The following is a 26,003-nucleotide window of genomic DNA, read 5'->3' on the forward strand; positions in this document are numbered from 1 at the left end:
ATGTATTGCTAAGTAAATAAGTTTAAATTTTCAAATGTTTTTTCTTTTTCTTTGCATTATGATTTTAAAGCTGAAATTTTGTCATTGAATGTCTGATAAAATCGCCGATTTTTTACAGAAAGCAACTAATCTCAATTTACATATCTATCTATATATGTATATAAAAATGAATGTCTGTGTGTGTGTGTGTGTGTGTGTGTGTGTGTCTCGAATAGGCTCCTAAACCACTCGGCCGATTACGATGAAACTTTCAGGATTTGTTGTGTGTGTTGTCCGAAAAGATTACTGTGAAAAAAAAACAGGAAAAACGGGAACGGAAACGGGAAAAACGGGAATGAGTGTCATTGCAACGCAATAATTTCAAATGTGTTCGCTACCTGCGTTTTTCCGACAAATGGGAATGGGAACGGGAACGAGAGTGGGAACGGGAACGAGAATGGGAACGGGAATGGGAACGGGAACGAAAACGGGAACGGGAATTGCAAGCGCTATTATGGCTAGTAAGTCCAGCTAGTATATAATAAAAACTGTATTACTGTCATTAAAATTATATTACGCCGTACCTCTTTAGTAAAATAATATATATATATATATATATATATATATATATATATATATATATATGTGTGTGTGTGTATATATGTAGTTTAAAAAGGTTTTTGAATTCCAAAAAGATATACATATGTCTATCCACATTCGATCCCTCCATATACATATGATTATATATAATATATCGCAAGTTCAAATATTTATACGGAACACTCAAATCTAATAGGCTTTTATTTTTCATAAACACTCTTCGCTTTCATATGTATGTACATATACGAAAATAAATTTTTAATTTGCACGTATGACTTGGCCGACGGAAAGTTTTCTTTTCATCTCAAGAGAATCTCAAAAGCTTTCGCAGACGACACTTTGACAGAAAAGTCAATAAAGGTACGGCCATACACCCTTTTTGACATCCTTTGCAATATGACCTGACCTCATATCAACGTGAACATAAAAGGTGACATTTTCCTTTCACAAAAGTAGCGGACGTTTATACCGGTAACGCACTGTAGTTTGCACTTTGAGAAACCTGCTGTTTGCATCTTCTCACGCATTTAACAGGTAAAAATTTTATGAAATAATGTCACTTTAGAACCAGTCAACCTTGGTCATCCGAGACGAGTGTGCGACAAGTGGCCACGTACCAAAAAAACAATTGATCATGATTAGAGTGTTGGTTGTGTTGTTTATTTTAACGTTCACTAATTGCTCTAGTGAAGTAACGGATGCTATCGAAACTTACCAATTTTATCCGTGCATCGACGTGGATTCAGTCTTAGAAACATTCTCTTTTTCATCGCCACGCTCATACAATATAACGGTTTTCATTTCCAAGTTGGAAAATATCACGAAGAAATATGATATCAAATTGAAGTTCGACGCTCTTTCGAATACTACTCAAGTTAGTATAATATAAATAAATTTACAATTAAATTAACCTGAAATTTTCAACCTAAGATCTATTGTATTTTATTTATTTTATCTTTCTAAGAATGTATTTATTATACATAAAATATTATTGATTTTGTACATTGTGTTTGTAGAACTATGCATTAGATTGAGACACACTCTTCACACTTATTAGCATATCTATTTAATACATTATAACACTATTGTAAGGCAAATATTTCCCATGAGTCAAATATTCCATCTATTTAACTTTAATTAACATTCCATTCACAGAACTTCAAAGCAGCGAGTTTTTACGACGATGGATATTCTTTAGATTTGACGGCAATATTAGATTATAAAACTGATCCTTCTTTCATAATATCCCCATACCGTGGAAATCCAATTCCAAATCTGATAAGCGTCAAAATAAATAAACAAGAATTGTGTAATAATGGCGTATACAAAGTAAGAAATCTTTGCTGTCTATTTCCCATACTAAAATATTATTTTGTTTTTATTATGTACTAAATAGGATATTTCAGAATGTGTGGACTGAATTTTTAAACGTAACAGACGAACCAATAGCTCCTGTCAATTCTGTACTCGAAGCGAAAGTAGTGGAAATATTACCAGAGTGCGGAAGAAGACCAATCCAAAACAGGCCATTCATAGAGCAAGGTTGGTCCAGTAAACCAGGCGATTGGCCCTGGCATTCGGCTTTATACAGATTGCAAACAAGTAGTTCTCAATTGAAATACACTTGTGGAGGAACGCTGATATCGATAACGCGCGTTTTGACAGGTGACTTATATCTTGGCAATTAAATCCCAATGAATATGTTCTCCATTTAACTGCTTTTTGGATTAGTGGCTCTATTATGTTCATTTTACAACTTCTAGCTGGACATTGCGTAGTTGAATATGGATCAATTTTACTCCCGGAAAGGTTGTTCGTTGCTTTGGGAAAGTTTAATTTCATCGGAGACGACAATGGTCTTCAAGAAAAAAGGGTACATTTTGTTATATTATACATATAATGAGCTATTTTATAATACTATACGTGCATACAATCGCATTCAATTCGATTTCTGTTAATAATAATAAAGATTAATTTGATTCATATGAGCATAATGAGGGCATTTTGTGAAATCCATTTCAGGTATTTGAAATCATTTTACACCCAAAATTTTCACGAAATAAAGTTTCCAACGATATTGCTGTGTTGAAGTTATCCTCAGAAGTCACATTAACCGAATTCGTACAACCGATTTGCATCAACGCGAACAATCCGGATAAATCTCAACTCGCCGACACTTTCGGATATGTGAGTTTCATTCTCATATATTATTCACAATATACACATTTCACGTTGGTACAATTTAAGATTTTTTCAGGTTGTCGGATGGGGAAAGACCGAGAAGGCCAAGCATTCAGACCATCTGCTGGAAGCTCGCGTTCCTATTAAATCAGATCTCGAGTGCCTCAAAGAAGACCCTTCATTTTTCGACATTTTCTTGAACGATGGCAATTTCTGCGTCGGATATGAAAACGGTATAATACAATGGATTCGATATACGTACGTCTAGTAACAAAGCTTTATAATATTTATTGAATTTTCAGGAACCGGTGTCTGCAATGGTGACAGCGGTGGTGGATTGTATCTATCGCAAAACAATTCAGAAGGACAAGAAATGTGGTTTTTGAGAGGGATTGTTTCGTTAGGCGCAGCTCTTCACGATCAGACCATTTGCAATACTAAGCATTTTACACTGTTCACTGACGTAGCACATTATATTGATTTTATTGAAAAACACGTTTAAGTTTAATTAAAAGTATATTTAATTAAATATTTGTAGTATGTCGCTATTCATATTCATCGTCTATCTTCTTAGATTCATATTTTCTGCAACCAATTTTCTGCAACGAGTTTACAACAAGACATAATTTCCAACGAAATCCAAGTAGCGTGCTACGTCTGTAAATATCGTATAGTTGTAAGGATCACACAGTTTGACATCGAATCTGGAGACACTCAAAGATATGATTCCTCGCAAATGCCAAGTCTTTTTTCCATTGTGAACTTCAGGAAAATACATACCACCTCCACTATCACCGTTGCAAGGACTCGTACCTATATCAGAAATAAAATCACATGAAAATCATATTTAATATATGTAATAGTGAAGAATTGGTTGAATAGTTGGCATGACAGAATTTGGCTCATTGAAAAGACTGGTATATCAAATAAGAAGGACTAAAAATTCACATAGATAAGACTCAATGAATTTATAATAAATATAGCATGCCCAATAGTATTTCATTATATTAATGGTAGAAGTAGTTATAAAGTATCTATATCTAGGTGAAATAATTGACATGTCCAGTAATAAAGAGGAAATGTATTCAAATCTAAAATACCACCGTACCTTAAGGAAAAGATCTTCTAACCAACGTATGTATTATGTATGTTTGTACATACATATGTGCATACAGCGTTCCATATTTCTTTGAGGGTACTGGACCTTATGCAGCATCCTGGCGTTCAATTTTTTCCTAAGTTTACTTAGGAAATAATTGAGAAAAACTTGACCGCCGGGATGCTGTATAAGGTCCAGTGCACGAAAAGAAGTATGGAACGCTGTAAGTGCGTGGGTTAGAAATATGACAACGGTGACTGATGTACTGCTGAGGGTAAATAAATTGACATAACAATAGGCGGGACACATAACTAGAATAACGGACGATATATGGGCGAAAGAAGTGCTCAAAAGGTACCCGAGAGAATGTAAAAGGCTGCAAAGAAGATCGCAGGGGAGATGGGTGGATGAAATCACAAAGATGTGTGGAATGAGATGGATGAGTTGCTCAAAACAGAGACGAATAGAAGCGTATTGGAAAGGCTGTAATTCAGCAGTGGATGGTGAATGACTATAAATGATGAATGATGATATCAAAAATATAGATGTGTAGGTACAATACAAAATAATTCATCCACTTTTGATTTTGACTCACTGACAAATTTCCAGTTTCCCAATGGCCCAATTAACATAAGGAAGATCTTAGCAGAATCGTCACTTTTGAACATTCATACTGATGAAAGCGTTTCAACCAATTGCATGGAAATTATAGGCATAGATTAATTGGTACTGATAATGACTTAAAAGAACTTACCATTCGCATATCCAGCGCAATAAGTATTCCTAGTAAGGAATCGCGAGAAAAAATCAGGATTACTGGCTAAGCAATCCCAATCGTCTATACCGGGTATAGATGCCATCAACAATTTAGTTGACAAGACATCGTTTTCGGTGAATCCCCAACCCACCACCTGAAAATATCATCTTTCATATGACAAAGATCTTACAATCAATTAGATGTCAATGAAACTTCATGTATGTATATTTATGACTTCGTATTTTACTGACAGCTGCTATCACTTACAACTCCATCCTTATTGAAGATGTGAGATTTGTCTAGTTTGTCTTTATTCCATAAACATATCGGTTGGACGTACTCTGTGAAATACACCATCGTCGATAACTTCAGAATTGAAATATCGTTGGCTAGGTTTGTGTAGTTGTAGTTTGGGTGTAGCACTATATCATAAATCTAAGCGAAATAAAAATAAATGCATCAATCTCACATGAAAACTACGCATATATGTACATACATGTGTACGTTTAAAGTTTATTTTAATTATGCTCACACTTTTTTGTTGTGATCCTGGATCTCCACCGGCCAAATTATACCTGCCAAAGTATGCGGTCAGCCTTTCTGGGTCGATTTTGGCGCCATTTTCAACAACACAATGCCCCGCTGTGAAACATAATACAAACCGATTGAAACTCCAACGTACAGTCCAAATATTTAATTATAATATAATCGAGTGTGCTTCAAGCCAGTAAAAATGATGATGCGAAACTTTTATTAAACATAGGGAATCAAATTTCTTCAGCACCAGTAGGTATTTGTACTCCTTTGAATAGTGAACACCGATTAAAAATCAAAGATTATATTACTAGAGTTGTGCCCGATGACATATCATCGCATGGATGTTGGCATATTAAGTTATAAAATATCCTATTTATATTTAATTGTTTAATATGAAAAAAAATGTTAAAAACTAGCTACCAGCTACATATAAACAATATAAAACACCGATAGACAAATTAATTAATTAAATAAATTTTCAATAGATGGTGGTAAATTATTTATAAATAATTTCCGTCTATTTTCCTAGAGAAAACATTGGTATCGAACAGTATATATGTATATATATATATTTATATATATATATATATATATATATATATATATATATATATATATATATATATATATATATATATATGAGGGTAGGTAGGTAGCCTTTGTGTCATGAACTGAAGGATACATTCATCACTCGAAGATTGCTTTGAGGATACATTTGATGCATTTCTTGCATAATGCAAAAAAAGGGTCTGATTTTTTTTGTATGGTCACGAGAAGTTACGCAATAAATTAAGGAGTAATAGGTGCGTATAAAAAAAAGCATTCGGTAGATATGTGAAAAATGTGAACGTTGGTAAATAAAAACAATGTCAATGAAGATGAACTCTGGAAGTTATTATAGTTTTCTGAGTTTGTCACTATTCTTTGTTAAATTAAAGTAATAATGAATTGCATGTTTCTGACTTTGTTTTTTATTTGTAGTATCGTTATGTTTACTAATTTTTAATACCATTCCAGCTTCTAAATTAACTTCCCTTTTCCATTTGCTTCCTTTCCCGGTAAGGTGTTGGGCTTTCACCTTCTCGTGTTCCTCACCGAACAATACTTTTAAATCATCTTAAAAGGTACTGTCAAAGAAGAGCCTTCCGGCATGTAGCGTTTTCGACCTTAGAGTCATTTAAGTAGAGTCGAAATTAATTATGTAAAAATGCATATATTGTAAAAATTGTAAAAAAAAATTTGCAAAAAAAAAAGTGCAAAATTGAGCGTACCGGCACCTCAAAATTTAGCACTAAACCACTGTATATGATTCATTTGACTCAAATGGTTTGAGTACAACTTTAAGGTAGTATAAATTTTCTCAACCAAACCTATAAATGTACAATGACATTACACGAGCAATCGTAAATGGAAAACACCGATATGTATGTATGTATTTCAAAATGCTTCACATGTATATAAGAGGATCCGAGAGGGTCATACCACAGCTCGGAAATTCCAAACCAATGTACATAATATACCTGTAATAACTCGGGTGTGAGACACGAGAGTACCACCGCAAATATACGATTGAGACACTCCTCCTGACGTCAACTTGTATAATGCAGTATGCCACGGCCAGTCTCCAGGAAGAGTGGACCATCCTCCCGTTATGAGACCAACGTGATCAATTTTTCTCGATCCACAAAGATCGTATGATTTAACGGCTTCGGTAGTAGTGGTAGTCGCTTTAGTGGTAGTTGTTGGTGCTTTTGTGGTGGTTGTTGGTGCTTTTGTGGTGGTTGTTGGTGCTTTTGTGGTGGTAGTTGTTGGTATTGCTTCTGTAACTGGTGGTACTGATGCTGCTGCTTCTGTAGTCTTTGTAGTTGATTTCGTACGCTTTGTTGTGGTTCGTGGTCTTAATCCGAAAAAGTCGTACAAATCTTCATCGTTAGATGAAGTATATTCCACGATAGTCAACAATGCTAATAGTAGTACTTGCAGACGCATTGCCAAATTAGTGATTGTCAACAATTCTAAGCAAATACGTGTTTTCAACTTGCTCGTTTCAAAACTAGTGGTATCGCTCAAGGAGCGATAACCTTGCGATGATCTGGTGTGATCAACACTCGACTTTCTGCACTTATAATTATATACATACAAGGTGAAGTATAATTAAAAAAGGGCAAATATACCAAATATGTACAAAATAAAGAATAAAAACAATAATGCGTTAAGCACATAAAAAAGTATGGTACATTTAGGGCTGCCAGATTTATTGATATCCAAACCAGGACATTTTAATTGTACCTCCCCCCCATATATGTACTATCCGAAATCGTATTTGTTCATTTGCTTGTTTGAATCTTTTTCACATTTTACGAAATATTTGGGCTCTGTGGCCTTTTAGTCTTATGAAATAAATATAAAATAAAACAAGAATTAAAGAATTTACATATATGTATAGGCACAGATATTACAATGATAAAAAAAACTTCGTAAAAAGCGTAAACTTAACAAATTTTGCAACTTCAGAACGACACGTCGCGTCAACCAAGTTGTTCGCGAGTTGAGCGGTGCGGCCCGGCCCTTAAGATCCTAACTTTTATAAATTACTATTTCCTTACTTACCCGGAACCCTAGGTACGCTGCATGCTTGGCGTAACAAGGAGAGATAGAAAACGGAATACGTGGGTGAGAAGAATGACAAAGGTGGTTTATGAAATTATGGTAGAGATTGAAATGGCAATGGGCGGCTCACGTAGCTAGAAGAATGGCCGATAAATGGATGAAATAAGTGCTCGAATATTACTCGAGAGAATGTAAAAGGGTGCAAGGAAGGCCACAGGGAGGATGGGTGGATGATAATATGCGGAATGATATGGATGAGAGTTGAATGTTGAGAGTTGAGAGTTGACCCAAAACGGAGATGAATGAAAGAGTGTTGGGTTGGCCTTCATCCAGCAGTGGATGGTGAATGGATGTAAATGATGATGATGATGCGTTTAGCAAATTTCAACACAATCTGCTAGTAAGTTTGGTTAATGGTCATTTTATTAGACGTGTTTCACAACTCTGTCAAATGAGCAAATATGTACTTCAATTCTCGGAATATGTCTATAAAGTCACATTGGCTTTATGACACATCTACATACTGTTAGTTTGTATTTCACGACTTTTATGCAGCGTCTCCACATTCGGCGAACTTTCACTCTCATTCAAATTTTATGTAAGTTTGAAGTTCAAGGTATTCGCCGAACACTTCAGCGAATTTGCGATGAAATATCCGTCCCACTCGGTTTTTTCGTCAAGTGTATATAGACCAGAGCATCGCAACTTTTACACGTATCTCGCTCGCACGCGTTAGATCTATATGGTGCTATACGCTTCTTCGCTACCGCGGTACACAGGTTGCGATGCTCTGGACTAGACGCCCATGCCGGGTCATCTACACATTCGAACTCGAATAGTTCGCCGAATAGGAGATGCAACTTATGTTGTACCTCCTATGAACGTTTGTACAAACGTTTTATCCCTGAGATTATCCCTTCATCCTGAGTATTCCACGATAGTCAACAATGCCAATAGTATTATGTACTTGAAGATGTATAGCCAAATTAGTGATTATCAAGGATTCAACGTATTCAACTTGCTCGTTTCAAAAATTGAATTACATATCATCTTACTTGAAATTTTGCAATCACAAAAGAAAAATATATTCAAATCTAAAATATGTACATATGTATATGGAGCGAATATTTGAAATAACATATATGTAGTCGCATAGGTCTAAATGTGAAACATAAAAAATAAATATTGTATGTATGTATGTATATAATTTATATAATTGTGTTTAAGTAAATATATCTTTTATATCTGGGCAAATACTTGATAATTGGGTCAAAACATTTTTATGCTTCTCATAAATTTTGCATATCCTTATCTACAGACATACTTATTATTTTGGCAGATCGCATATCATATACATATATACATATATAAGCCAGCAGTTTGGCTTAGTGATAGCGTATATATTTAGCATCACTGAGGTCATAGGTTCGTGTCCTCGCCACTGCTGGTTAGATTTGGGGGTTTTGTGACTCCAAATCGATCGTTTCTCTATCAGAGTTTGCCAATTTTATCTGATCATTGCTGAAACGGTTCCTGAAAATTGGTATTAAAAAATCTAATCCTGTTGTCACAAAAATCTGCCTGTGTATAATTTTTATTAATTATACACAGTAATCTGAAATCCATAGATGTCACTATGATTATTATTTCTGATTAATTGTTATATTCTATATATTCTGATTCTATATGTATGTATTACTGTATTTCTGATTTCTGATTGTTTATGTATTTCATTAACGTACACCCGTCGCATTGGAGCAAATCTGTAATGGCGAGTGTGTATTGATTGTGACAATAAAATATGTATATATGTAATTTCAGGTGTAAATTTTTATTTTTCAAAAATAGTGGAATAATTTTAAATTAAGACTTAAAGAAAAACATTTAATATTTTTATTTATTTTTTCATTTAATATGCTGACATTACATTTATCAAAAATACATTAATTATCATTACATATGTTGTTTTTAAAAGTAAAATTATCAACTGAATAATTTGCGCAGTATCCCAATATTTCCTTCACCCCGTATATTTTTCCAATTTGAAACACCGACCATCTACTCCACGTTGAGATTCGAGTCGATGAAATCTAGATATTGCGCAGCATCTGTAAATATTGTATACTGATTGGGATCGCATACGTTTTTGTCAGATCGAGACACGCTGAGTGATACAATTCCACGAAGATACCATGTATTGGAATTGAAAGGTTGACGCCCAGAAAAATACATTCCACCACCACTGTCTCCATTACATGCGCTTGTTCCTGTCGGTGTCAAAGCAATTAGTTTAGTTATTATTTTATGTTTTATTAAATGGTTTGTATGTACGGTGAATTCCACTCAATCGGGACGCTAGTTAATCGGGTCAACAGGCTAATTGGGAAAAATCCCAAGATTCTTCAGCTTCACTTATTGGAATCTGTCGAGTATTTGAGACAAAATGTTTATATCCCAATTAAGTGGAATCTACTGTATTCTTTTATTAAAATTACCGTTAGCAAATCCTGCACAGTAGGTAGTCTTAGATAAGAAATTTGAATAAAAGTCTGGATTACTCGCAAGGCAATCTAAGTCGTCTATGACGGGCATGGTGGCTTTCAAAATTTGTTCGGAAAGTGTGTCTGCGGTTGTGAATCCCCAACCAACAACCTAAAATTTAAAAAAGTTGCTTACAAATTATTTAAAAAGACTAATATTCCACTGTCTGCTGTGTAAGAAAGGATTTTGGGATGGGTGAATTTACGATCCATCATAGAAAAAATGTTTGAAAGTTTTGTTAAGTTATTTATATTATTATATGAAATTAAAAATAAAAGGAGCTATCGCAGTGTTTCATACAAAGAAGTGTTGTATTATAACATTTCTCTGGTTTCATAGGAGTAAAAAATATTCGGGAATATCTGACCAATGCCTAAAAAATTTTATGCAAAAATCAATTAGTATGGTTCTGAATCTTTATTAGTGCACTATTTTAGTTAAAAAAAAAAATTGCATTTAACAACCCTAGTGACGCCACTGGTTGTAATAAAAGTGCAGATTTAAATGCGCATTTTATTAAAAAAAAGGCTCTTATCGTAAGCATTTCATAAAATTTATGTGAATTAAAAAATATATTATATCATTTAAAAATATAAATGTGCAATTTAAAACTAATATCCAATATATTAAAAAAAAGCAATAGAAAAAAATTATTATCAGATTATTAAACAAAAGATCACATAAAGTCTTATGTTCCTTTAATATAATATTTGTACACTTAAAAAATAAAATAAGCAAGAAGACTTAAAACCTGTGATAAATAAATAATAAAATAAAAAATACTTGATCGTTTGAAAAACTACAAATCCATTGTTTTAATTAGATCAGCATTTTAATGTGAAATGCGGGCATTTGATAAGTTACTTTCACAATAGAAAAACATATAACAACCTAAAATGAATTAAATGCGCATTAACGCTGAGCATTAAAGATCTCGCATATAGGATTGGCAACGTCTCAATCAGCAACCGTCCAAGTTGGTCCACTCTGTATAATGGTGTTTAATTTTAATAGCTCGCAAGTTAAAAATTTGTAAATTAACTGCAAAATTTGTTGTAGTTAAAATCACTGTAGTTTTACAATTCTACCTTTAACTGCGCACTTTTTAATTGTTAAATGATCGAAACATTTCTTTTTATTTCAGACTACAAATAAAATATTGCTCAATGTAATTTTTTTTATTTAATAGAAATATATTTATTTAATGCGTAATTTATTTTGTTCTAATGCGCAATAGATTCGTTCTTAGAAGCAGTTATTTTTTTAAATGCACCGTTAAATAGTACCCATTAACAATAATGTATTTAAAAGTTACTTACTGTTCCAGATCTATTGAAGATATCGTCTTTTTTCTTTTCGTTTCTATTCCACAAACAGATTGGTTGAACATACTCAGTGAACTTAGCACGCGACGAAAGTTTCAAAATAGCTATATCATTCTTTAGTGTAGTATGTGAAAACTCAGGATGTATTACAATCTCAAAAACCTAGAAGATTAAAATACTTCATGATAATACAATAAAATCAATGGGACTAGCATTAAAATAAAAAGCTTACGCCTTTTTCTTGAGATCCCATATCACCACCAGCCAAATTATATTTGCCGAGGAAGACGAACAAACGCTCCGGCACTATTGACGCACCATTTTCAACTACGCAGTGACAAGCTGCAAATCACAACTTTCAAACAAATGGCACTAATTAAAATAGCAATTTAATTTCACACTTTTTACAGTTACACACCTGTAAGTACACGTGACGAAGTCAACAGACTACCTCCACAGATATACTTCTGTTCAGAACTACTACTTCTCCTTCGATAGATTGCAACGTGCCATGGCCAATCACCAGGTTTAGTCGGCTGACCTGCCGTTATAAGTCCGGTGTGAACCACCTGACGCCTTCCACAGATGGGTCTTTGTGGTACGACATCCACACGAGTAGCAACCCCAGTAGCTTTCTCAGTAGTAGTAGTAGTAGTAGTAGTAGTAGTAGTAGGTTTGGGGCTATTACCAAATAACGACAACACGGGATCGATACTCAAATTCACACCGAGTAAACTATCCCCCTGTATGGAAAACTTCAAGCAGCACAAAAATAATAAAGTAACAAACTGATACTTTGAAGGAATCATCTTTGTTATTTTGTGGTATCACTATTGAATTGTGCTGCTACCACGTTGACGGAGATACTGATGTTATTGCTATTATTGCTTGACACGGTTAACGATAACCCTCATCTGAAATTATTATCAGAAATTTCACTCGGGTTATTATCTTAAAATAAGAAAAGAAGCATACATTTTAATTATTTCATGCTAAATATTCATAGTACTGAGAATTTTATCAAGGCTGCGTCATTATGAACAATGTTTTGTATTATTTACAAATAATTATCAATGTGATTATATTCATTAAATTATGCTCATATTTATGTTATTATATGCATAAAATCTTTAATGTCATGTCTGTCTATATAAATGCACAAAATATAAGTATATAAGTTTCTATGTTCAATTTCTTATGTAAGCAAATTATCCCAGTTTCCAACAAGTTTTAAGCTTTCGTTCAATTATAACACCTTTTTGCATCACTAATCGTATTTTAATCTAAATTACATAAGTTTTTGATTTCAAAGAATAAAACTAAGAGTCGGTTATTTGCTTTTTATGAAAACGAAATTAATCAAAATATGACAAATATTTATTTTTTAATGTAGATGAAATTTGAGGACTCATGAGTTTTACAAGTTGAGGATATGAACGATCGTTGTATTAGATAATGAAATAGAAGTAGTCAGTATTTATTTATATTTATAAAAAATAATAGGCATATCTGGTAGTAAAGTAGAAGAAATAATAAAAAGACATGAAATTAGGGTGGAGTGTATTTGGGCAATGAACACCGTTTTTAAATCAAAAATGCCACTTTGCCCGAAGAAAAAGATCTACAATCAATGTGTTTTGCCAATGATATATGTATGTGAAACCTGGCTATGAAATGCCAATATGCTACCAAAGTCCAATGCACTCAAAGAAGTATGGAAAGCTGTATGCTCGTCATGACAAGGAGAGATATGAAGCGGAATACGTGGGTGAGAAGTATGATAAGGGTAGTGGATATAATGGGGAGAGTGAAGAGATTTGAATGGCAGTGGGCGGGATACATAGCTAGAAGAACGGACGAAAGGTGAACAAAAAGTGATAGAATGTTACCCGAGAGAATTTGAAAGGGTGAAAGGAGGAACACAAAAAAGATGATGGGTATAAATTAGGAAAATTGGGAAAATGTCAGATGGAAGTTGCGCAAAACAGACAAGTGGAAGCATGTTGGAGAGGTCTCCATCTATCAGTGATGGTGAATAGCTGTAAATTATGATAATTTACCTGCACTGTTAAAATCATGTTTATTTCCTACCTCCCAATTTATTTTAGTGTAATTAATTAATCACCCATCCGACTTACCAAATTCATATTAACAAAAGCTTACATACACAGAAAATAAGTGCATTTTGAATATTTATATAATAAATATTCAAAACACATCACGTAAAAGTCTATTAGTCTAGAGCAGTGGTTCTTAACCTTGTTGGAGGTACTGACCCCTACCAGTTTCATATGCGCATTCACCGAACCCTTCTTAATGGAATCCTTCTTAATTGGCACCCGAATCATATGAGTCGGGTGTGTGTCTTGACTTCCGCCGAACTCCTGAGACTGACTCACCGAACCCCTGGGGTTCGATCAAACCCAGGTTAAGAACCACTGGTCTAGTGTTAATCTAAAATTACAAGACCAATTCCAGAAATATCAAGTGCAGGTCACACACTTCAGTAAGGTGATGTCGTCATCATGATCATGGTACTTTAAGTGAACATAGGCATAGCACAATGGCTAAATTTGACTTGATATACCAGTTTTATTATTTATATATGCAAATTTTAATCCCGTTGTCAAGTAATAAAGTAATTGTTGTATTTTCTCTTTAATATTTCTCAACAGGAAAAAAGATAGCAAGTAGAGAATATTATTAAACAAAACTTTTGGGTACGTTATAATACAACCTTGAATGAGATAAATTCGATTAAAAAACATAAAAATGTGTCAATTTTAAATAATTGTATCTTTATTTATTGACTTTAATTTTGCACTACAAGTTTTTAAATACAAAGAATTTAAAACAACATAAAACTATCCATAAGGATTGAAATGCAAGGATCACAAATATCACACAAAATAAACATGAAAGGAATATGCCTTGTGTATGCTCACAACAAGCAACATAATGAAACTAACGATACAATCATTATAATAGTTTTTATATTTACCAATAACGCACAAGATCGATCCATCCGCTACGGGCCACGATATAATCTAATGTGAAAGAACATGCTTCGCCAATTGAGTGAGATCACAGTGGAATTTCCACTCAACCGACCCGGTACAAGACAAACAAAAATAAAATCAATGAAAATTTGGTTGAAAATTATTCGTATCGATTTTAAACATACATATGAATTAAATTCATAAAAACAACATACTGTCAATAACAAGCTATATGACGATATTTAACTTAATAACGAGAATATTGCACAAATTTTGCCTCACTCTGTACTGAATTCAAAGAAACATGTAATTGTGACCAGAATAAATGATTTTAACTAAATATGCAAGGAGTCGACTTTACCGCTCATTTGTATTGCATACAAAACATAAATGGTCAATACTCAAGTATTACAGTATGATTCACAGCAAATGGATCAAATACAAATTTCATGTGAAAGATCAAAAAATTATAAATGTCAATGTATGGGAAAAGTAATTGATTGATTGATAATGCACAGTTATTGTTTGATCTTTCGGTGTACTTCAATATTGGCAATATATAAAATATATCATAATAAAGTATACGCTTTCCAATATGGCAACTTTCCAATGTATAACAATTTAATATTTAAACATTTAAGGAACGCTAACAACGTATAATTCTAATTCACAATAGTGTTCTATGGCTAATAACACAAAAAAATGACTAAGTTGAAATTGAACGATTTTCAAATCATTAATTGCAAGATCTACATAATAAATTCATTGATTGAAACTTCTACCACATATAAGTGATTACAAATAATCGAGAATTAGAACACTGATTAGTATTTTATAATATAAATGTATATTATCCAAAGAAAAATTCATTTTCACCAAAAAAATCTATTCCAAGTAGTGAATATGCATATAAATATAATTAAAAACCGATTATTATTTCATTATTGAAATATAAAAACATCTCTCACCTTGTTGTTCCAACGTTAAAATAAAAATCTTTTCAAAAGATAACAAGTTCGTTCGTTAAAAATCTTAATTTATAATATGACTACACTGTTATAAAATTGTACTTCGAATATGAAACTCGACTATCAGACTTCAAGTATTTAATTCCCGCCACTCGCACAGATCGCAACCGCTTAAAACTGAATCGTTACAGCTCTAAATAAAAATATTGAATGGTTAATCCGAAACGATTACACTATTTATTACTAAGATCGATGAAATGCATGAAATTTTGTATATAAACGACGATGATGAAAATAATGCTTTGTACTTTAATTCCCTATTATATAAATTTATTGACTTTTAAATAAACAGTCAAATTATTCAATTTGAAAAAAAATCAATCAAGTATCAAAAATAAACACAAGTTAAATCTTTTGAACAATAACGATTATATTTAAAATTATGTATTTTTAATAAGTAAAACTTTTTGAATAAATAAAATTACTTCGAAAGAATGTACTACATGTACAACTTTTTTTATTTTTTAATTTAACAGTTATCATTATACTTATATAGTAAACAATGTGCGATTAATGACTGTATTTTATATGGACGGGACAACTCAAAGTTGATATGAAAAGATAACATTGCAAGGAATGTAAAATTTATTACTATAATTTTATATGCGCTGTTACTATTATATTCTAAAAAGTAGTTTTAAAATCGGTGTTATATTTTTTAATTTTTAACAGGCGAGAGAGTAAAAAACGTATTTTACATATCAAGATCGAATATCATATCGTTTTTAAAGTTGACTTCTTGATATTTTCCCTTTTTAGTTTGACGAGGCGAAAAGCTAAACACTTCATCGGCGTCCTCGGTCTTGTTTGAATCTGTCACTGTTGCTGCAGCTGATTCTTTTTCAGAATCACATTTATCGGAATCGCCTTCATCTGTATCCAAAGCACCACTATCTCTATGATCCAAATTCGCAAGATCTTTACGAGCATCAGCCTCTTCGAACACATCCTGAAATCAAAATGCAGCCAAGTGTTATTGAAATTAACAAAAATAAATGGACAATTATAACATGTAATTAGATTTATAATATAAGACACGACGTTAATGGCCAACAAAAAGGATAAAATGGCTGAACTACTTCATAGAATAAAAATGGAGATCCCAAGTCTGGAATCCAGGGTACTCCGGTGCAAAGAACAGATTAGAACGAATCCATCCTATCCTATGCATCCTATGAGGATGCTTGTAGATTTCAGCATCTGCTTCCACTAGTTAAAAGGAGGGAAATAGCTGACATCTCAACAGCTATGAATATTCTGAACGGCTCGATTGACTGTCCTCAATTATTGAGCAAATCATCATTGCATGTACCAAATAGAGCAACCAGATATAATGAACTTCTTTACGTACCCAATATCTATTCAAATTATAGAAGAGATTCGTTTATCTTGCGTGCAAGTTACACCATTAATACACTCAGTACTGCTACTTGTGATTTTGATATATTTAATTTAAACGCAAACCAAGCTAGAGTGAATATTACAAATTTATTTTTTAATGTATAAAAGGGTGTTATTAATTAATTGATCATTTGAATTGTAAATTCTTATTATTTTTTTCTAATTATTCTACTTACTCTTTATGTGTTTTGTTTTATTTTATTTTATTATTTTGCTGAAATATAGAACTATAATGATTATTATTTGTTTATTTTATTATAATTGTAATCTATGTTATTATTAATAATATTTTTCACTGCTACTGTTATTTATATTATTATTACTTTTTTTTTTGTTATTTTTTCAATTTTTTTTTTCTTATGTGAAAATTTTTATAAATGGTTTATCTTTTGAATAATTATATTTTATTATTATTTATACTTTATTAAAATTATATTATATTATTTTATTATTATTTAAACTGTAAATAATAATAAAATAAATAAATAAAAGGATTCTTTCCTACTTTGGCCATATTGCCAGGAAGAGTGTGGAAAGTCTAGAGATGCTGGTAGTCACCAGAACACTAGAGGGAAGACGAGCGAATTAACAGGTTCATCTTCAAATGCTGCTTTCAACTTGGCACAAGACCGAGAGGAGTGGGGGTGGATTGTTCACCGGATTCCAGACAATATCAATGACCACGATTGCATTGAGTAAACGAAAGAGATGTTATGTATACAGAAAAACAAATTTATCTATAAGAAATGCGTTAAATAACGAAAATTGTACATATGTAAGTGCTTGGAGTTTAAGTTATGATAAGCTCTCAATCAAAAATTATAAAGAAAAAATCTAATACCAAAATTTAGATAGGTGCATATCAGCCTTAATTGAGATTGATATATTGCAATGAACACACCAAGAATAGCCAACAAAACTACAGGACAAATAAATAAACTGAAGCTCTGCTGAGATCATCCGAGATGCCAAATTGGTTGGAGATGACAATTGTCAACGAGAGATAAATGTGATTCCTAAACATCATCACCCACCCAGCATTGTTGATACAATGATAATCATAATAATAATATGCATAACAGGATGTAAAGAGTTACATAATACATATCTATCTACAAACATTCTGAAACGAGATCCTATGAAAATATAATCAATCAAAAGTTTCACATCATATTAGCTCTGCAAAAAAAATTAACCTCATTCATCATGACATCCAAAGACATATCATCAGGATCGCCTTCACTAGCCCGTCGTTCTTGAGCTCGTTTTTTGTTCCGTTTTTTCCTTTGATTTTTAGATTTCTGTCCCAGTATACTGCTGTTAGCCCTGAAAATCAATTCACACTGTTTAATAAAAATGAAAATAAATCTACATATTGAAATGGCATTATCTTACCTGAATGTCTGTTTGGCGATGACGTTACTAAATCTAACTGTCTTCTTCAAACTGGACGATTCCTCGGGTATGCAATCAGCCGAGCTCAAGGAATAAGACGGTGACATATTGTATTCGACAAGATCGACATTCGACTCCGACAAACTCCTATTGATCCGAGACCTATATTTTAAAATTCCTTTGAAACTTCCTCCACTGGAGCATACGCTGATATCACAACTCTCCCTGTGCTTCTTTGGAATCAACTTTATCCTATCGTCAAAGTATTCATCCTGGATAACTGATATATTCGTCTCGTTATTTCCTTTAGCAATCACTTCAACAATCGGCACCTGATCGACCAAATCTAAGCGGATATCTTGACCATCAGCTTCATTGAAGTTGTGCTTCTTCAAATCGACCTCGGATGAACCGACGTATAAGTGATCGGGAAGACGGTCTTCAAATTCTAACTGGATGACGGTATTATTATCCCAAACGTCTAATGACGGAACTTTGCAATGTGATTCGAGCAGGAATTTAACACGGATTGCAAAGTGATCGACGCTTCCTTCACCATTTATCGATGAAAACTTCATCCAGACTCCGTCGTCTAATTGTTTTGATGAGAATGACTTTGCATCTACGTTCTTAACGTGGAAAGTGAATGCTGCGACTTCGTCGAGTGTATTTAATGTGTAATTCGGCAATGAATATAATAAATCTGAATCCAAAAATGGCTCTGATATGTGAAAGGTTTCTTTGAAATTTGAACATATTGCTTCAATCGGCTTCACTTGAATCGAAGTTTCTAGAACTTCTTTTTTAAACTCGTCAATTCCAATGTAGTAATGATCTATTGGAGCAGTACCACCGATGCTAATCTGCACCACGACATTATTATCCCAGACTTCAACAGCAGGACGTCCACATTCAGCACCGTCGGGAAACTTCAAAAACATAGCATGGTGGATAGGAAAATAACCAGCACCTACGGAATTAAACTTCAACTTTACAACATCGAGCCGATGCTCGGTGACTATAGAACCTTGATCCACATTCTTGATCTGCAGCGTCAGCACTAGAGTGTCGTCGATAACGTGGCACAAGTATGCGGGAAGACTATAAGATATAGACGTATCTAAAAAACCGTCTTCAACGCTAGTCCGATACACTTCGTTTTCACTCACCACTTCTATGCCCGGTCTATCGGAAACTTCAACAACTAAACCTGACATATTATCTTCGTCACTGTGACATGGAGAATTTGCATCACTTTCAACGCCGCTATCCTCTCGGCTGCACCATCTAACCTGAACAACGGGAAGACTAACAAACAGCGTACGCTTATCGAGATCAAATTTCGCAGAACCGGCTTCGTCGTCGACTTTATATGGAAGAGTAAATTCCAATTTGTAACGAGCCGGCTTTTCAGACAACAACTTGAAGCTCCTATCTCTCACGTCTAATACAACATCGGCCACCGACGACAATAACGGTAAGTTTATTTCCAGTGTAATACAGGTAGGTATTGCCAAATGTTGCCTAGCGTCCTTCTCATACGTAAACTCTTTCATATCAACGTGTCTAGTATGTTTCAGAACGTACTTGGGCACGGTATAGTCCGGAGTTTGCTTAGGTTTGTGCATCGTATGCTGCGGAGGTATATAAGAAGTCTGCGGATACAATTCATCGAGCAACGTAGGCTCTTCAGGTTTATGATTCAAATCCGGCTTGCGTGTAATCGTCGGCACTTTAGCTCCTTTGTAGCTAGATTTTGGGAATTTAAGATTCGTCATATCTAAAGGTGCGTAAGATTGCTGTACGGCATCACAGGCAGTTGTGGTTACTATACGTTTGAAGTTTTCATTCTTAGCGGCTAAAAGTAGAGTATTAGTATGGAAGATTACATCGTAGACTATGCACTTTCTGCCTGATGAATCTTTGTGGTCTTTTGGTGGGGTGAGTGCATGGGGGAGTGAGAGCTGAGGCCAGTTGCATGCAGGTGGGTCTATGTTGGTGTTGGAGCATACGTTGATGAAGGCTTTGGTCTCGCCCTGTGATGTTTTGACTACATAACCTGGCTGGGGTTCTAGAAAGGTGACTATATGGCCACGTTGTTTCTCCATTTGAGTGAACTCCCGTTTGTATTTCTGTTGGGTTTTCGGGTCCTGCATCTCTTGGCAGTAGTCCAGGAGTAGCTTTCTGAATTCGGCATCTTTGAGGGCCGCTTCTATGCGGTCCAGCTCGTCTCCGGTGAGCTGCAAATCTCCCCGCCGGCCGGCTGCCATCTTGACTCTGGTCTGTTTGCGGTTTGCTGTTGACGGAACACTTGTTTTTTTCCGCTGACCAGTGGTTCGAAACTGTCACGAGTTTGAGTTCTAAATTTATAGTCAGCTGTTCGAGCTGTCAAACTTCTGTAAGGGCTTAGCGAAGGGCCTAAATATAATTTGTAATCGATGCAAATAAAAGTCTATCGCACTGTGTCTCTAGCGGTTCGATGTGGAATGAATTAATAAATCCTATGTTTTTTGCGGTATTGATAATTGCCGTGCTATCTTAAGTATTATAATCCAATGCAAATGATGCAATCTTATAAAAGAGTAAACATTGTTTTTGTTTTTCAATTGAAGTTATCTTTCGCGGGCCTCTGTATAAAAACAATATAATAATAAAAATCCCCTAAGATGTCGCAATTGCGCAATTATTTTGATTATGACAATATGTCCTATTGGAGTCTACCTCACGGGACCGAAAGTGAAAAGCCCGAAAGCGCAAATTTCGGAAGGCAAAGATTGAAAACCGAAAGATCTTAAGTCGAAAGATCAAAAAAAAAAGGGTGCGTGGTAAACGGTACTATGTATATATAATATATATATAAGTGGCATGCGGTGAAATTATCTCTCTTTTTGTCATACAGCCTTGTTTAATGTGCGCGCGCAGAATACGGGAGGAGAAGCCTGTTCCTATTGTTCCTGTTGTATCCTGCTTGCGCAAATTAAGTGAGGATGTACGACGGGGGGAGAGAGACTTTACCGCAAGCTACTGATATGTATACTAACCTTTTTTCATATGTATGCATGGTAAACGAACATTTTCGACTTTTTAACATTCGGTGCGGTGACGGTCACCCGTCCGATTGAATTAGAATAAAAATATGCAATTCAATGCGCAGTTTTGATCGTTTGAGATTTAGAATTTTCCCACTGGTAATTTAATTAAAATGAAGCAAAGTCCAATACAATACTTAAACTGGTTCGGTGATTATTGGTCACAAAGCACTCGTCCAAAAGTCGCTAAAATCTCTATAACGGAACATCTGGCAGCCGAAAAGTCCATCATACTAACGAGTGCCAAATATTCCATATTCGCGATTTTCTTGGCAAAAATCGTCTTTTGTGCGATCGTGATTTGACTAATAATCCAACTACCCTTAAACTCTACATTCATATAGAAAAACACTACATTTGAGTAATTGACAGCAAAATAATATATTGTTTACAGTTAGTAGTGAACAGAGGCGCAAAAATTTCTCAAAAATATCAAAGATTTCTTATTAACTGTATTATGGCCAACAATTATAACATTTACTAATTTTTAAACGTTCTGAACATGGATCGAAACTTTTTTCTCTCTCGCATATATTGGAGTGAATGAAAACACATGGTACATAAGACTCAAACCACCATAATTCTTTGACCGCCACCACAAATAATACATGTGACGACATTAAATATAGACTGAGAGTTATATTTATTAGTCATGTTTATTGATAGTGGATCTACTCTGAACTTTAGTTTTTTAAGTGTTCGCTTTTTTGGTACATCTTCGGATTTATCTTGCATATACTTATTATATTACACATTAAAAAATTTACAAATGAAATTAAATATTCAAAACATTGCGCAATATATACGCAAGCCTGTCATGTAAAAAAATCTCAAATGATAGATTACTTTGTCAAATAAACACCAAATTTTGCTATTTATATTTTTATTCATTGAAAACTTTTAAAATAGCATTGTTATTTTGAATACGTGAATATTGCTTAAATAAGAATATGATAACCGATGTCTAAATGAGGAACATTTATCTTATCCGATATGAAATAATCAACTATAATCTGGCGAACGACTCAGTACTTAAAGCATGTAACTGGTGTAATAGTTATTGAAATGACGAAATTTATAAATTAAAGAAAAGTTACACAATCTCATTAAAAGTTACACAAGTCATGGCAAAATGTTCTAAGGCCACGCTTAATTAAAATGGCCAATGTTTTTTATACATATGTAATTATATTATTTTATGTATTTTATTAACTGGTTGTGAACCGCTATCAAACTGCACAACAAACGAGCGCAAAGCACGTAGCCGGCTATTCGTGTGGTCCTAAAACATAAAACTGCGACCATTCACCGTAGACAAATGGGTCAAATCTTGAAGCACGTGCTCGCTACGAAATCAATTGTCAATTCATAATAAATGTAGTACCTCTTATTCAATAACATTATGTGCAGACACGAATTCAATCTTTGCGCAAATGTTACAAAAAAACTCGTGATAAAATTATGGCTGAATTCAAATATCGTATTTATTGTTTTCATGAAATAAATCAGGGTTTTCAGAAGTACTGCTTTTAGACATTTTTTGCTTAAATATTATTCTGCCTAATGGTACTAACACGCACGAGAATTTTTTTAACATTAGCACCTTTGTGCTTTTTTTGCACAATATATGTACATACGGTTCGGTGATTACTGGTCACAAATTACTCGTCACAAAGTCACTAAAATCTCTATAACGGAACATCTGGCAGCCGAAAAGTCCATCATACTAACGATAACTATCATAGTAACGAGAACTTGAGTGCCAAATATTGTGTATTCGCGATTTTCATGGCAAAAATTGTCTTTGTGACCACCCCAATGTGACGAATAGTCCAATTACCGTACATACATACATGCATATGTATTTACAAGCAAACGTCTACAATTTGGTTTTTAATATCAATAACATCGTAAAAAATTACTCGAATGGTTTAGTTCCATATCAGACTGACATATTTACATGGTTCGGTGACTACTAGTCAAATGTGAATCGGTCACAGGACAACCGGTCGCTCTAGATCGGTCACACGTGATCACCCGTCACACTAAAACTGGTCACACCCAAAAACTGGTCACGAGAAAACTGGTCACACCCTAAAATCGGTCAACCAGTTTTCTCGTGATGTAGAGCGACCGGTTGTCCTGTGACTAGTTCACATATGACTAGCAGTCAGTTTACCATTTACATATGTATGTACTTCCAAATTATAATTGAACCTCTTTAACTTAGACTTTATAAATCGAATAATTTTAGAAAAAAAAGCAATCTAGGTATACGAATTTATTCAGAATGTAAACGTTACGAAAACATCATAAAATAAAGTAGTCATAAAGTGTATTTTACGAGATTCATTTAAAAGTGATCAATGGCCAAAAATAATAATCAATATCCAATTTATTCCTGATTCAGTTTCGATTAGCCTGTTTTGAGTATTACGTACGGTAATCGGATTATTCCGCAAAAAGTGATCTCGCGCAAGTCACTAAAATCTCGATCACGGAACATCTGGCACTCGAGTTCTCGTTAGTACAATATTTCACGTGGGTAGCTTTCGATTGATGGAGATTTTGGGTGCTAGATGTTCCATGATCGAGATTTTAGTGACTTACGCGAGATCACTTTTTTCGGAATAATCACCCAACCATTATGTACATGCTAACTTAAATATGTATGTACCTAAAGGTTTATTGATTTCAATTAAACTTTATGGACCATTGGAAGCTTACGACTTAAATATTACTATCAGCTATTTGTAAGAGATTGTTTCATAAAGAGAATGTTTCAATCCCATTATGGTTAGCGAAATAGCGAAAAGGGGAGGGATCATCATTCGGTAAAATTATGAATCATTTCAATTAACACCAAAACAAATTAATATATTTAACAACATAATTGGGCCTAATCTGATGGTTTACTACTGAAAAATTCTAATAATAATACGCTGCCAATTTTTACCGAATGTAATAAATCTATGGAATAGTGACTTGTTTGTATTTCATATATCTTATTTTCTGAACAAAGGTTTAGAAATTTTGCCATGGAATCTACTGAAGATACGCATCGTGAAAATTTATTCCGTATCGAATTCATTGAAACTTAGTTACGTTGGTATCTTTCACTTTTCCAGTATTCTAACATTAAAAAAACTTTATATTTTGATTTAGATTATTTTGTAGATTATTTTGCAGACGTAACAAGAAGCATCTATATAATTGTCAATATTTTTAATATCAGTCTTTTGCATCTGATGATTCATCCCACACACTTTCACTTTCGATGATTCATCTCATACAAGGTTAATTATTTAAAATTACCTTTGTAGCGAATCAAGTGATTATGTATTACCAAAGGTGAAGTGATTATTTTTCATTGTGATTCATTAAATTTCAATTATGATTATGATATTGCATATTATATGTATGAATACTGTACATACATATATACCCGAATGCCGGTAGTTAGAGCTAACCTGACGAGCGAGATTGCAAGTGAAAGAATTGCTTGACCTACTGACATTTCGAAAGTGTGAACTCTTGAAGTTGACTTGCTACAGATGTGAATAAACTTTTTTGAGATTATAATGATACGCGTGCATACTCGGAGGCGTGCAAAAAAAATTCATAATTAATTTTCAACGTAGAATCAATTACATATCTGTATTTCGATGCAATCTTGATAAAGCATGGTCACTCCATATTATGTAGTCCATAATTATAATAATATACCATAATTTAGTCGAGTGTGGTTTATTACAATGATATACACTTCGGCTTAGTGAATTAAATATCCTCTATTTTTTGGACTATTAGACTTCTTTGACTATACGAGCAGCAAATAATTGAAAATTGGAAACACTTTTTTAGTCAAATGAGTTATTTATATTTCATTATAAACCTTTGTTATATCATACTAGTTGTTTTACCCGGCTTCGCTCAGTATTTTTAATATAAACAACTTAAACATGGTGAATCTAATAGTAAATATTCATTTGTTTTTTAATCAATTTATTTGAATTGGAAAAAAATTGACTCGTCGTCATAGAAATTTTGACTTGTTTACGAAATTCCCAACCAAAGATACAAACTTTCGTCTCTTTCGAAATTATATATTAGATAGAAGATAGATGCAGAGAATTCGGTTGACCAATGATGTTACAATTGAATTTGTACTTGAAATTTAGATAGCTAAATGCGTGTACATAGCCACAATTCTTCGATTTTGAAAACCCTGATATTCAAATATTATTTAAACCCCGATATTTAGTATTTAGCCCTTTGAATGCTGACCAACGCCGATTAGCGTTTTGCCGACAAGTCCATGGGCCTGAAAAACGTCAATAGGCGTTGTATTTTGAGCATGTACAAAGTAAACAAGAATACTACCCGCTAAGCCTTTCCAGGTGGCATTGAAAAAAAAATGCATTGAACATGGGTCGTGTAATCTGTGTCATTCATTTTTCAA

General features: G+C 33.7%; 4 protein-coding genes across 4 annotated transcripts; 1 reads left to right on the plus strand and 3 right to left on the minus strand.

Moving 5' to 3' along the window:
* The first annotated feature begins 1,154 nt into the window (after positions 1–1,154).
* Positions 1,155–3,756, plus strand: LOC143914668 (chymotrypsin-like elastase family member 2A). The gene is made up of 7 exons (XM_077434961.1): positions 1,155–1,453; positions 1,735–1,908; positions 1,986–2,244; positions 2,343–2,452; positions 2,602–2,766; positions 2,837–2,993; positions 3,063–3,756. Exons 1-7 carry the CDS (start codon positions 1,214–1,216, stop codon positions 3,260–3,262), a joined length of 1,305 nt encoding a protein of 434 aa, XP_077291087.1. The 5' UTR covers positions 1,155–1,213; the 3' UTR covers positions 3,263–3,756.
* LOC143914669 (venom protease-like) lies at positions 3,209–7,208 on the minus strand. The gene is made up of 5 exons (XM_077434962.1): positions 6,674–7,208; positions 5,149–5,258; positions 4,884–5,051; positions 4,614–4,770; positions 3,209–3,573 (listed from the first exon to the last, which is right to left on the minus strand). Exons 1-5 carry the CDS (start codon positions 7,140–7,142, stop codon positions 3,371–3,373), a joined length of 1,107 nt encoding a protein of 368 aa, XP_077291088.1. The 5' UTR covers positions 7,143–7,208; the 3' UTR covers positions 3,209–3,370.
* A 2,364-nt stretch (positions 7,209–9,572) lies between these two features.
* On the minus strand, positions 9,573–14,720 carry LOC143914670 (venom protease-like). Its single transcript, XM_077434963.1, has 6 exons — positions 14,631–14,720; positions 12,048–12,543; positions 11,862–11,971; positions 11,624–11,791; positions 10,259–10,415; positions 9,573–10,030 (listed from the first exon to the last, which is right to left on the minus strand). The coding sequence occupies exons 2-6, from the start codon at positions 12,436–12,438 to the stop codon at positions 9,822–9,824; spliced, it is 1,035 nt and encodes a 344-aa protein (XP_077291089.1). The 5' UTR covers positions 12,439–12,543; positions 14,631–14,720; the 3' UTR covers positions 9,573–9,821.
* On the minus strand, positions 14,631–21,490 carry Nop17l (PIH1 domain-containing protein Nop17-like). The gene is made up of 3 exons (XM_077434959.1): positions 18,453–21,490; positions 18,254–18,383; positions 14,631–16,605 (listed from the first exon to the last, which is right to left on the minus strand). The coding sequence occupies exons 1-3, from the start codon at positions 20,720–20,722 to the stop codon at positions 16,351–16,353; spliced, it is 2,655 nt and encodes an 884-aa protein (XP_077291085.1). The 5' UTR covers positions 20,723–21,490; the 3' UTR covers positions 14,631–16,350.
* Between the last annotated feature and the right edge of the window lie 4,513 nt (positions 21,491–26,003).

This window comes from Arctopsyche grandis, chromosome 7 (assembly GCF_051622035.1).
Source record: "Arctopsyche grandis isolate Sample6627 chromosome 7, ASM5162203v2, whole genome shotgun sequence".
NCBI classification, from domain to species: Eukaryota; Metazoa; Arthropoda; class Insecta; order Trichoptera; family Hydropsychidae; genus Arctopsyche; species Arctopsyche grandis.

What these genes read in the sequence shown, in the direction of transcription:
- LOC143914670 (XM_077434963.1), bottom strand. Translation starts at nt 12,438, where the DNA reads ATGATTCCTTCAAAGTATCAGTTTGTTACTTTATTATTTTTGTGCTGC. An exon ending in TTCGTCACGTGTACTTACAG is followed by an intron (nt 11,972 to 12,047) that starts GTGTGTAACTGT and finishes TGTGATTTGCAG; the next exon opens with CTTGTCACTGCGTAGTTGAA. An exon ending in TGGGATCTCAAGAAAAAGGC is followed by an intron (nt 11,792 to 11,861) that starts GTAAGCTTTTTA and finishes TTAATCTTCTAG; the next exon opens with GTTTTTGAGATTGTAATACA.
- LOC143914669 (XM_077434962.1), bottom strand. Translation starts at nt 7,142, where the DNA reads ATGCGTCTGCAAGTACTACTATTAGCATTGTTGACTATCGTGGAATAT. An exon ending in TCTTCAATAAGGATGGAGTT is followed by an intron (nt 4,771 to 4,883) that starts GTAAGTGATAGC and finishes TGATATTTTCAG; the next exon opens with GTGGTGGGTTGGGGATTCAC. An exon ending in TTGCGCTGGATATGCGAATG is followed by an intron (nt 3,574 to 4,613) that starts GTAAGTTCTTTT and finishes TTTCTGATATAG; the next exon opens with GTACGAGTCCTTGCAACGGT.
- Nop17l (XM_077434959.1), bottom strand. Translation starts at nt 20,722, where the DNA reads ATGGCAGCCGGCCGGCGGGGAGATTTGCAGCTCACCGGAGACGAGCTG. An exon ending in ATCGCCAAACAGACATTCAG is followed by an intron (nt 18,384 to 18,452) that starts GTAAGATAATGC and finishes ATTGATTTTCAG; the next exon opens with GGCTAACAGCAGTATACTGG. An exon ending in TGGATGTCATGATGAATGAG is followed by an intron (nt 16,606 to 18,253) that starts GTTAATTTTTTT and finishes TTTTGATTTCAG; the next exon opens with GATGTGTTCGAAGAGGCTGA.
- LOC143914668 (XM_077434961.1), top strand. Translation starts at nt 1,214, where the DNA reads ATGATTAGAGTGTTGGTTGTGTTGTTTATTTTAACGTTCACTAATTGC. An exon ending in TCGCCGACACTTTCGGATAT is followed by an intron (nt 2,767 to 2,836) that starts GTGAGTTTCATT and finishes AGATTTTTTCAG; the next exon opens with GTTGTCGGATGGGGAAAGAC. An exon ending in CTGCGTCGGATATGAAAACG is followed by an intron (nt 2,994 to 3,062) that starts GTATAATACAAT and finishes TTGAATTTTCAG; the next exon opens with GAACCGGTGTCTGCAATGGT.